This window comes from Entelurus aequoreus, linkage group LG09 (genome assembly GCF_033978785.1).
Source record: "Entelurus aequoreus isolate RoL-2023_Sb linkage group LG09, RoL_Eaeq_v1.1, whole genome shotgun sequence".
Classification (NCBI taxonomy): domain Eukaryota; kingdom Metazoa; phylum Chordata; class Actinopteri; order Syngnathiformes; family Syngnathidae; genus Entelurus; species Entelurus aequoreus.
The window spans coordinates 59,312,835-59,325,912 of NC_084739.1; the positions used below are offsets into that span (position 1 = coordinate 59,312,835).

At 39.5% G+C, this 13,078-nt stretch overlaps 1 protein-coding gene across 1 annotated transcript in view; it reads right to left on the reverse strand.

Moving 5' to 3' along the window:
- The window catches only part of LOC133656908 (transmembrane protein 26-like), a 33,315-nt gene that overhangs the window by 5,619 nt on the left and 14,618 nt on the right, over nucleotides 1-13,078 (reverse strand). Inside the window, exons 3-5 of the mRNA XM_062057772.1 lie at nucleotides 5,480-5,578; nucleotides 1,291-1,490; nucleotides 962-1,041 (exon numbers count right to left, since the gene is read on the reverse strand). Coding sequence (XP_061913756.1) covers nucleotides 962-1,041; nucleotides 1,291-1,490; nucleotides 5,480-5,578 — 379 coding nt within the window. The remainder of the gene's footprint in view (nucleotides 1-961; nucleotides 1,042-1,290; nucleotides 1,491-5,479; nucleotides 5,579-13,078) is intronic.

Below are 13,078 nucleotides of genomic sequence, written 5' to 3' on the forward strand. Positions count from 1 at the left end.
TATGGATTGCATTCACGTGTGTGTGCGTACAGAAGCCGCACATATCTTGTGACTGGGCCGGCACGTTGTTAGAATGGATGAAAAGCGGACATGACGACAGCTCGTAGAGGACGTTAAATTAAGGCACGCCCCCAAGACTGTGGTCCCCAACCACCGATTGGTACCGGGCCGCACAAGAAATTAAAAAAAATATATATATATATATTTTTTATTTTTTATTAAATCAACATAAAAAACACAATATATACATTATATATCAATATAGATCAAAACAGTCTGCAGGGATACAGCCCGTAAGCACACATGATTGTATTTCTTTATGAAAAAAAAAAAATATATATATATTTTTTGTCCGTGGGACAAATTTTCAAGCGTTGACCGGTCCGCAGCTAAAAAAAAAGGTTGGGGACCACTGGACTACGAGATATAATGACTGATGAACACCTTTGTTCGATAATGAAGGTTGCCTCAGCTCAAAGCCTGAGCCCCGACATTAATGAACTAGCATCCCAGAAAAGATGCCAGGTATCTTTCTTGGGCACATCAGATTAGATCAGTGTGTTGCAAACTGAGCAGTTTAAAGTCCTGAATGGTTGGTTTATTCATTGTTATTTTATTTTCAAATTTATTAGCCTGTGGAAAAAGTTAATGTTGATATTTACCTCAGAAGGCTGCAAATAGAAAAGAGGCATTACATTTGTATTTAAATTGTATTTGATATGCCATTGATATTTTTTAATTATTATTATTATTATTTGAAACACGATTTTGCATGTCACTATAAAGTTATATAAGCCTTGCTTGTTCAATATTCAATGCAAAACTTGTTTGGGTCACTATTAAAAGGTTCATTTGTTCAACCTTGGCCCGCGGCTTTGTTCAGTTTTAAATTTTGGCCCACTCTGTATTTGAGTTTGACACCCCTGCCATATAGCATTCCAATTGTTTGTCCTCAACTCACCAGCCAGATGTAGAGGGAACTGCAACATGCTCCAGGTCCACACGGCTAGGATGATATACACCAGTTGAGGACTGTTCTCTCTGGAAAAGACAATACGTTAGAACTTCAAATATTACTGTATATGATCTTTAAAAGTGCTTTGGTACAACAAATACATAAGTGTGTACAGAGCTAGGACAGGTAGAGAGTTTGGGAAATCCTAAATGTATTTACAGTTTCCCATTTTGATTGACTGATCGGTACATCGGTATGACGCATCCATCCATGTGTGACCGTTAAATACAAGGCATTGCCAAAGCCATCGTGCAAACGTCGTAAGAGCCACCCACTTGACATCTGAGAGCGTCTCACTCGTGAATTCAAGGATGTCTGCCGCCGTGCCAACAAAGATCAGGAGCAGCTGAGAGAGCTCGTCCCTTGTGACCCCGCCCCCCAGTGGGAGGAGCCACTTCCCCACGATGAGGAGGATGAGCAGGATCTGGTGAAGAGCCAGGATCCAGTCATTGGAGCACAACGCCTGGTTGATATTCTGGAAAATGAAGACATAGCTGAAGTCCCCTATTCCAAAATGGACTTCTGGATGTGTTTACATTTGGCCTCATGTTTTAGCATTTAGACATCCTGCTTTTGCAGTCAAAAAGATGGTGGAAATCCTGCTTGAGCGTTTATTGCAAGTCAGCCTGATGAGGTCAAAATAGACCGAAACGCGTCGCAAAAGACTTTTTGTAGGGCCAGTCGTGCTCATAATCAATTAGTGTTCCCACATATGTGTTTGACACAACATTCAACACCGACTCGGAATTTTTTTTAACATCACATTTGGTTCATGTGATGTTACAAAAAACTGCTGGATGTTACTGAACCCCTGCTCCGCCCACCACCACCACCATCCTACCACACATTAAGAAATAAGGACTACATTAATTGTTTTCTTCTGTGAAACAAAGCAAAGATATTGGAGGTGTGTCCACAACGCTTGGGATAAATGGGTGTGGTGACAGCCTCACAAAGGCTTTAATTTTGATTTATAAAACTGTTTCCTATCTTGTTGTCAAATCCCAAAGCTGTTTTATTGAATTTATACCAGTAGAATTAAGACATACTGGTAAGTTGAAATTGCTGCTTCTTAGACTGGAGTACCCCAGGGATCACTTATCTGATCACTTCATGTAGTATTGATATTATAATTTTTTTTTTAAAAACAATGTAACTTTGGTGCCTTAACGATTACTTCATGTAATAATAATAATGGATTGGATTTATATCGCCTTTTTTCTTGTGACTAAAAGCTTTTGACACTGAGAAACCTTCATTCATTCACTCCAAATTCACACTGTGATGGTGGTAAGCTGCATTTGTAGCCACAGCTACCCGGGGTAGACTGAGGGAAACGTGGCTGCCAATTGGCCACCGTCCTCTCCGACCACCACCAAACACTCACTCACATTCATACACCAGTGTGAGTAGCACTGGAGGCAACGTGGGTGAAGTGTCTTGCCCAAGGACACAACGACAGTGGCTAAGATGGCGAGGGCTGGATTAACAAGAAACCCTTAAATTTCTGGGTGGCCGCTCTCCTATTTGAGCCACACCGCCCCTAAAGGTACAATACAGCAAAAGTAGCTTTTACCCTTGCTTTGCCAATTTTGTATTTTCCAATATCGTTATGATTTTGTATACTCAATCAACTGTAAAGCACACATTATTTCTGCCTTTAATTGTAGCATTCAAAAATGTATTCAAGCTTTCTCAATGTTAAATTAGGTTCAGTACTCTTGAGAAGGCTGTTTGTCTGCTTGAGACTTTCACGTCTGCTGCTCCAACCAGCGCGTCAACACTTGCATCTCTGTGCGATGTTTCTCAAATGTTTATTCTCCCCATGCTGACAAGCCAATTTTTCTGAGATGCTCCCTCGACATTGCTGACCAAATCTCCTCCGAGTTCTCAAGTCACTAGAGTGTCGCTGTAATAAGGACCATATTTTGCTTTTTATTCCCCACCCTTTTGACTCATGACTTGTGATGTGCATGTGGATTGGTGACTAACTGTGTCAGTCTGACCTACAGTAGATGGGTCTGGCAGGTTTTGGCTCTAAGGATCTGGCTTTGGGACCAAAAGGCGGCTGATTCTGCACTCTCAGAGTCAATCGTTGTACCTTTAAGGTTAAATGGCTTTCCAGTGAAGTGAATTATATTTATATAGCGCTTTTCTCCAGTGACTCAAAGTGCTTTTACATATTGAAACCCAATATCTAAGTTACATTTAAACCAGTGTGGGTGACACTGGGAGCAGGTGGGTAAAGTGCCTTGCCCAAGGACACAACAGCAGTGACTAGGATGGCGGACGGGGATCGAACCTGGAACCCTCAAGTTGCTGGCACGGCCACTCTACCAACCGAGCTATTCCGCCCCACGTGGTATGGTATTCTTAGTGTCGGCTACGGCTTACCTATTTGTCACTGGAAAAGTTATTAACATTTTCCCAAAATATCAATAATAGTTTTTATGTAAATTTCGACTTAAGGAGCAGAAATTAAACATTTTAAATGAATAGAAAGATATTCATATAGCCCGTAATCACAAATGTCTCAAAGACCTTCACAAAATCAGAACAACACCCCCTGATCTAAACCGACATCCGGAAAAACTCAAAAGACCACAGCTGGAGAATAAGAAGAAACCTTGAGAAGGGACTGCAGATGTAGGGACCCCCTTCCAGGGTGATCGGCTGCAATGGATGTGGAGTGGGTATAATTATTCAATTGTTAAATTAATAGATAATGTGGGAGAACAGACCATTGGGAGGTTGTTGACACCCTAGGACGCTAATGTCTCAGCTAATAATAGGGAAATGTTAAATAGTTTTCAAGAGATGTACTGTTGAGTTGCCTCAACAGGGGCCCTATTGTGCAAAACTAACTTTTCTTACCTATTGGTGCCTGTTTTTGTGTATTTGGGATCTACATAAGTCCTGAAAATATCAAATGTAACCATGGTAACGTGGCAGAGATATTTATAAAACAATCTTGCCTTCCTTCATACTTCTCCCAAGCGTTTGGAATTTGCCCAATTTGTGACGTTTTTCCCGGTTGTGACGTCAGCGAATATCTCCATTATGGTAGATGTTTACTTAAAGATCTTTGCGCGAGTCCGCCATTGTAGTCTGACGCTGTATTCAATAAGCTCCTTTTTTTCTGCTATCCTTCTGTTGTGGGGCAGACTGGCTCGTACATGCACATGCTTCCTCCGCTGTTGCCATTTATAATAAAAAGTAGTCAGTATAGACTCCATATGGAAGCGCTGAAAACTACAACATAGAAGGCGGGGAAAAGACACAGCCGCAGTGGAGACACATAAATAAGACCGCCCACAAAACGCCGCATCCGAAAGAGACTGTCAGAAAGCAGCTTGAAGACGGTTTGTAAAACATAATCTATGCAAAATTTGGACCAAAGAACCACTATTAGATGTTATGTACACCACGAGGAAGGGTTTTACACGTAGAAAAGAAAAATCATTATGAAAGACGTGACGACGGATGTATTTTCTTTAATGCATTCTAAATATTAAATAAATGCGATCAAAAGTCCTCTTACAGTGAAGCCTGTGGGAACCGCTCTATTCTGCCTATAAAGCCCTTCAAAAACATCAAAATACCTCCAATAGGGTTTTATATACATGAAGTACGTATACATGTCATATACTAACAGGCACACTTATAATAACATTTAATATTTACGTATTTTGGCTTATTTTAAGCATACGCGGCACATTAATTTAAAAATGAATGCCGCTATAAATAGTTTGTCTGTGTTAGCGCTTATAATAACAATATCACTAATACTTGCTTAATATTAGTATTGTTGGCACTTTTTTTATATTTTTTTATTGGGTTTTATGGGCGGAATCGAGGACATCCCCTTGGCTCCGCTGTAAGCAGACTTTTATTTGTATTTTTAAAAAATCCATCCGTCGTCATAATGATTGTGAATGGTAGGCAAAAAAAAAAAAAAAAAAGTGCAGTTCCCCTTTAAATTCTATACCAAAATCTGGCCTTTTAGTTGTTAACCTTTTCTTTCTTCCCAACCTCAGTTCATTTAATTTTTGGATGTTTGACGAAAAAAAAAAAGTACCACTAAACTCATGCAAAATACAAGTACTTCAAGTACTCTGGGGAGTTACAGGTCTGTAATGCTGGAGCAAGAATACTAAATCCTTACAATAAATCACCTGCAAACGTATGGAGCTCACATGTGCAAAGTTATGTTGTCAGCATTTTCCCAGCTTCATTAAGTCATTAGAGGGATTTACAGGCAGACTGATGAAACAACCATGTGCTAAAAAAGAAAAATCGTCTTTATTTTAATGACTTTTTTTTACTCCTCCCGCTCCTCTCATGGATGAGTGGATTTCCAATAAAAGCATCATCAGACATAGGAGTGAGTCACTCTTCTTTGCAGATATGTCGAGTCACAAAAAAACAAATACTGATAAAGTCCTCATATAAAGCGGACCTTACCTCCAGGTAGTTCTGGAGGTTGCTGGTCTCGTTAAGGGTGCTGGTCTCGTTAAGGGTGATCACTCTCTTCATGTTCTCCCACGAGTCCAGCTTCTTGCACTGGAAGAAGGTTGAAAGACAGAGGAGAACTTGAGTGACACTCTTGTAAATGAGCAATGCTGCTTCTATCACCTCACGACCAATCTGTCATGAGGCCGTGACACAGCCTGACCACGGCCTTCGCCAATACTTGGGGGAAAAAAATAGACTCAAAAAATGTTTGGAAAAAAAAAAAGAAGAAAAGGTGACAACTTGAAAGACCACCCCCAAAACAAGTAAAATACAGTAAGTAACCGAAAAAATTAAAATATAGTCACAATGATTGTTTTAAGAATTTGTGTAATGTCGACACTGATGCCTAGGGGTGTGGGAAAAAATAGATTCGAATTGAAATCGCGATTCTCACGTTGTGCGATTCAGTATCGATTCTCATTTTTCAAAAATCGATAATTTGATAATGATAATTTTTTCTTTTTTAATTTCTTTTTTTTTTAAATTAATCAATCCAACAAAACAATACACAGCAATACCATAACAATGCAATCCAATTCCAAAATCAAACCCGACCCAGCAACACTCAGAATTGCAATAAACAGAGCAATTGAGAGGAGACACAAACACGACACAGAACAAACCAAAAGTAGTGAAACAAAAATGAATATTATCAACAACAGTATAAATATTAGTTACAATTTCAACATAGCAGTGATTAAAAAACCCCCTTTGACATTATCATTAGACATTTATAAAAAAAAATAAAAAAAGAACAATAGTGTCACAGTGGCTTACACTTGCATCACATCTCATAAGCTTGACAACACACTGTGTCCAATATTTTCACAAAGATAAAATAAGTCATATTTTTGGTTCATTTAATAGTTAAAAAAAGATTACATTATTGCAATCAGTTGATAAAACATTGTCCTTTACAATTATGAAAGCTTTTTACAAAAATCTACTACTCTGCTTGCATGTCAGCAGACTGGGGTAGATCCTGCTGAAATCCTATGTATTGACTGAATAGAGAATCATTTTGAATCGGGAAAATATCGTTTTTGAATCGAAAATCGCGTTGTATGGAAAAAATTGATTTATAATCGAATCGTGACCCCAAGAATCGACATTGAATCAAATCGTGGGACACCCAATGATTCGCAGCCCTACTGATGCCATTTATTGACATTTCATATGTTAGAAAAAGTCGTACCTCGTGATACGGGTTTAATTGGTTCTGTCACACAGCTCGGACCTTGAAAAACTCTTATTGTGAAACCGCATCGCCCATCAAAATGAAGTGAAATCAATTTATTCTGTGCTTGAACAGCACAATTTTAAATTGTCTTTTAGTAGGAAAAACAAACTTTTAGATGAGAAATGTAATAAAACAATACAGTAGAATGTATTACAAATAACTACAGTATTTTTACGAAATAATGTAGTAACAATGTGCAGCATTTACCTTCTTCGATCTGTTTCTCTGTCAAACACACCATCAGCAGCTTTTCCAGACAGGTGAAGCTCCAAAAAATAGAATATCATGCAAAAGTTCATCCATATCAACAATTACACTTCAAAAGTGAAACTAATAAGTGATATAAACACATTACATGCAAATTGAGATATGTCAAGCTTTTTATTTGTTATAATTTTGATGATCATGGTTTACAGTATTTGAAAAATTGAAAATTTTAACAAAAGCAGGCTTGAAATATGTTGAGTTAGATGCATTGTTATGAGCCTATTTCTAGTGTTGGGCAAGCTACTTGGAAAATGTAGTAAGCTAAGCTACAAGTTACTCTCCATTAAATGTAGCTAAGCTACACTACAAGCTACACGGCAATAGTAGCTCCCCACACTCCACTGTATTTATTTATTTAGTTTACCTTTTCTTTGGCTCACCCCTATAATGTTACAACATTTTTCTACCTACAGTAAAAAAACAGCATCTATCTATATCTTGACAAAAAACAATGAGTTGTGTGTTGCTTTGGAACAGTTGGTAATAGTTATATACAGTAAAACTTTTCATGAACTCAACTCACCTTAATGTGTGTTCCTAAATTTGTGTTGGACGTCTTAGATGAAGAGAGCAGTTATGATTTTGGTTTACAGAGTAAACAACTAAAAACTAACGTTTTGGACATTGTTTTCTCTAAACGCATACATTTGTCTAATTATGGCTAAGGACACGCATTATTGTGGGTTTCCATCATGGATTTTCTCCGTATGTATGGATGTTCTCATTCATCCAGGTCATTTTATTTTCTAAAAAAATTTTTTGGCCTGGATTCACTCTCTTTGTAGCTTGTAGCTTTAATGTAAGCTACCTGGCTACATGGGTCTAAAAGTAGCTAAGCTACAGGAAAATCTACTCGTTAAAAAAGTAGCTAAGCTGCTGGAAAATGTAGTTCAGCTACGTAGCTTAGCTACATGTAGCTTGTTACTGCCCATCACTGCCTATTTCATATATTAGTTTCACCTTGTAAATCTAATTGCTGTCTTTAAAAAGCTTTGCACGATATTAAAATTTTTGGAGTTTCACCTTTATTTTCATGGATAAATGTCCACCGTTTCATTATTTTAAAGGCCTACTGAAACCCACTACTACCGACCACGCAGTCTGATAGTTTATATATCAATGAGGAAATCTTAACATTGCAACACATGCCAATATATCGCGGGAAATTTAAAATTGCACTTTATAAGTTAACCCGGCCGTATTAGATAGTACTTTATTGACTCCTGAAGGAATCAATAAAGTACTATCTAATACGGCCGGGTTAACTTATAAAGTGCAATTTTAAATTTCCCGCGAAATATCCGGCTGAAAACGTCTCTGTATGATGACGTTTGCGCGTGACGTCATGGGTTGAAGCAGACATTTTGGAATAGCACGGTGGCCAGCTTAAAGGCCTACTGAAACCCACTACTACCGACCACGCAGTCTGATAGTTTATATATCAATGATGAAATCTTAACATTATAACACATGCCAATACGGCCGGGTTAACTTATAAAGTGACATTTTAAATTTGCCGCTAAACTTCCGGTTCGAAACGCCTCTGAGGATGACGTATGCGCGTGACGTGGCCCGGCGAACACGGGTATGCCTTCCACATTGAAGCCAATACGAAAAAGCTCTGTTTTCATTTCATAATTCCACAGTATTCTGGACATCTGTGTTCGTGAATCTGTTGCAATCATGTTCATTGCATTATGGAGAAGGAAGCTGAGCAAGCAAAGAAGAAAGTTGTCGGTGCGAAATGGACGTATTTTTCGAACGTAGTCAGCAACAACAGTACACAGCCGGCGCTTCTTTGTTTACATTCCCGAAAGATGCAGTCAAGATGGAAGAACTCGGATAACAGAGACTCTAACCAGGAGGACTTTTGACTTCGATACACAGACGCCTGTAGAGAACTGGGACAACACAGACTCTTACCAGGATTACTTTGATTTGGATGACAAAGACGCAGACGTGCTACTGTGAGTATGCAGCTTTGGCTTCTAAACATTTGATCGCTTGACCGTATGTGCGCAACTTTTTTTTGCGTATGTACGTAACTTTTTTAAAATATATAAGCTTTATGAACCTTGGGTTAGGTGAACGGTCTTTTGGGCTGAGTGATTGTGTGTGTTGATCAGGTGTTTGAATTGTATTGGCGTGTTCTATGGAGCTAGGAGCTAGCATAGGAGCTAGGAGCTAGCATAACAAACATGCAGGTGTTTTTATGCAGGATTAATTTGTGGCATATTAAATATAAGCCTGGTTGTGTTGTGGCTAATAGAGTATATATATGTCTTGTGTTTATTTACTGTTGTAGTCATTCCCAGCTGAATATCAGGTACCGTGAGTATGCAGCCTTGGCTGCTAAACATTTGATAGCTTGACCGTATGTGCGCGTCACGTACATAACTTTTTAAAAATATATAAGCTTTATGAACCTTGGGTTAGGTGAACGGTCTTTTGGGCTGAGTGATTGTGTGTGTTGATCAGGTGTTTGAATTGTATTGGCGTGTTCTATGGAGCTAGGAGCTAGCAGAGGAGCTAGGAGCTAGCGTAACAAACACGCAGGTGTTTTTATGCAGGATTAATTTGTGGCATATTAAATATAAGCCTGGTTGTGTTGTGGCTAATAGAGTATATATATGTCTTGTGTTTATTTACTGTTGTAGTCATTCCCAGCTGAATATCAGGTCACCCCCGGCTCTCACAGCATCTTCCCTATCTGAATAGCTTCAACTCCCCACTAGTCCTTCACTTGCACTTTACTCATCCACAAATCTTTCATCCTCGCTCAAATTAATGGGGAAATTGTCGCTTTCTCGGTCCGAATCTCTCTCACTTCATGCGGCCATCATTGTAAACAATAGGGAACTTTGCGTATATGTTCAACTGACTACGTCACGCTACTTCCGGTAGGGGCAAGCCTTTTTTTTATCAGATACCAAAAGTTGCAATCTTTATCGTCGTTGTTCTATACTAAATCCTTTCAGCAAAAATATGGCAATATCGCGAAATGATCAAGTATGACACATAGAATAGATCTGCTATCCCCGTTTAAATACAAAAAATTCATTTCAGTAGGCCTTTAAGTCGTCTGTTTTCATTGCAAAATTCCACAGTATTCTGGACATCTGTGCTGGTGAATCTTTTGCAATTTGTTTAATGAACAATGGAGACAGCAAAGAAGAAAGCTGTAGGTGGGATCGGTGTATTAGCGCCTGGCTGCAGCAACACAACCAGGAGGACTTTGAGTTGGATAGCAGACGCGCTATCCGACGCTAGCCGCCGACCGCACCGATGATCGGGTGAAGTCCTTCGTCGCGCCGTCGATCGCTGGAACGCAGGTGAGCACGGGTGGTGATGAGCAGATGAGGGCTGGCGTAGGTGGAGAGCTAATGTTTTTAGCATAGCTCTGTCAAGGTCCCGTAACTAAGTTAGCTTTAATGGCGTCGTTAGGAACAGCATTGCTAGGCTTCGCCAGGCTGGACAGCATTAACCGTGTGGTTACAGGTCCAGGGTTTGGTTCGGTGTCTCCTGATAGTAGAAGTAATAATAGTATTGTTGATCTTCTGTCTATCCTTCCAGTCAGGGGCATGTTTCTTCTGTTTCTATCCGCAGTTAAGCATGATGCTATCACGTTAGCTCCGAAGCTTAAGTGCGTCACCGATGTATTGTCGTGGAGATAAAAGTCACTGTGAATGTCCATTTAGCATTCTCGACTCTCATTTTCAAGAGGATATAGTATCCGAGGTGGTTTAAAATACAAATCCGTGATCCACAATAGAAAAAGGAGAAAGTGTGGAATCCAATGAGCCCTTTTACCTAAGTTACGGTCAGAGCGAAAAAAGATACACCCTGGCGTCCTGCACTGCACTCTAGTCCTTCACTGTCACTTTCCTCATCCACAAATCTTTCATCCTCGCTCAAATTAATGGGGTAATCGTCGCTTTCTCGGTCCGAATCGCTCTCGCTGCTGGTGTAAACAATGTGCAGATGTGAGGAGCTCTTCAACCTGCGACGTCACGCTACTTCCGGTACAGGCAAGGCTTTTTTATCAGCGACCAAAAGTTGTAAACTTTATCGTCGATGTTCTCTACTAAATCCTTTCAGCAAAGATATGGCAATATCGCGAAATGATCAAGTATGACACATAGAATGGATCTGCTATCCCCGTTTAAATAAGAAAATCTCATTTCAGTAGGCCTAAAACGTTGTTGGCTGACGTTATTGACGCATTCTGCTTCACTTTGGTGCAGACTTGCATTGCTACGCTCCAATTGTTTCGCCAAGTCAGCTACACGCTCATGTTTTTAATGATTTATTTCTTTAAATCAATGAAAAAAATGTACTTTTTCTCACCAGGACTGTCCTTCACACTTACTTTATTTGTTAACATGGTTGAAAAAACCAAGTTATGTCCATCTTTAGCTATAGGCTAAGACTAAGAATGGATGTTTTGGTCGGATCTTACGGGGTTCACCGTGTGCCTCACTTAAAGCAGTGATTCTCTAACTATGGTTTGATTTGATTTTTATTAAGGATCCCCATTAACTGGTTGCCTCAACAACCCACTAGTCTTCCTGGGGTCCACAATTCAATACAATTACAAGTAAAAGCATATAATTATAACTACACAATACAGAAAAAAAATAAAAAAAATAAAAGCATCAATAAAAAAACAAGCAAACAATTTACAGTCACAGAATAATAATTACCATATAAATATAACTACACAATATAAAATCAAATAAATCATCAACGAGCAAACTAATTTAAAGACTCAGATAAAATATTACTCTCTTTTTAAAAACCTGTTTACTTTCAATGCTGGTGAGAATTCGAGGCAGGTTATTCCAGAGCGATAAAGATCTATAAATAAACGATTTCCGCAAAGCATTCTTCCTGGGACGAGGGAGAACAAAATGACCCTCACTGGACGCCCTGGTATTGTGATTATGTATAGTGCTACTGTGAACTATTTGGGCCATGAAAAAAGCAGGAGTTTTACTACCGGTTACTGATTTGAGCAATATAAGAGTATTAGCCGACAACCTGTTCTGCACTGTTAGCCAGGAAAGAGAAACATGCATTTGGTTCACATTGGTTCTTAGTGAACAACCAAGAACCAGCCTTGCTGCCCTATTCTGGACAATCTGGAGCTTACCGATCTCACCACTTGCAGCAGACGCCCAGACTGTAGAACAATAGTCAATATGACACAAGACTAAACTCTTAACAATTTGACAAAGAAGAGGTGGATCAACAAAAGCAGCACATTTCCTGGAAATACCAACAGCCCTTCCCATCTTTGTAACTATATCACTGATATGATTTGACCAGGATAGAGTGCAGTCCAGCATCACTCCAAGGAGCTTGGCACTTCTGACCTGTTGAACTGTTGAAAGACCTAGCCTCAAATCCAACTTTGGGTCACAAGATAACCCTTGCCTAGTCCCCAATATAATACTTTTTGTTTTTGAGGTGTTAAGGACAAGTCTGTTACATACTGTCCAGTCATGCACAGCTTTTAGTTCCTCACTCAATACTACATTAAAGGCCTACTGAAACCCACTACTACCGACCACGCAGTCTGATAGTTTATATATCAATGATGAAATTTAACATTGCAACACATGCCAATACGGCCGGTTTAACTTATAAAGTGCAATTTTAAATTTCCCGCTAAACTTCCGGTTGGAAACGTCTATGTATGATGCGTATGCGCGTGACGTCACGACGGCAACGGAAGTATTCGTACCCAATGTGTCACCATACAAACTGCTCTGTTTTCATCGAACAATTCCACAGTATTCTGGACATCTGTGTTGGTGAATCTTTTGCAATTTGTTTAATGAACAATGGAGATTGCAAAGAAGAAAGTTGTAGGTGGGATCGGTGTATTAGCGGCTGACCGTAGCAACACAACAAGGAGTACTTGGATAGCAGACGCGTTAGCCGATGCTAGCCGCCAACCACATCTGTGATCGGGTGAAGTCCTTCGTCGCGCCGTCGATCGCTGGAACGCAGGTGAGCACGGGTGTTGATGAGCAGAT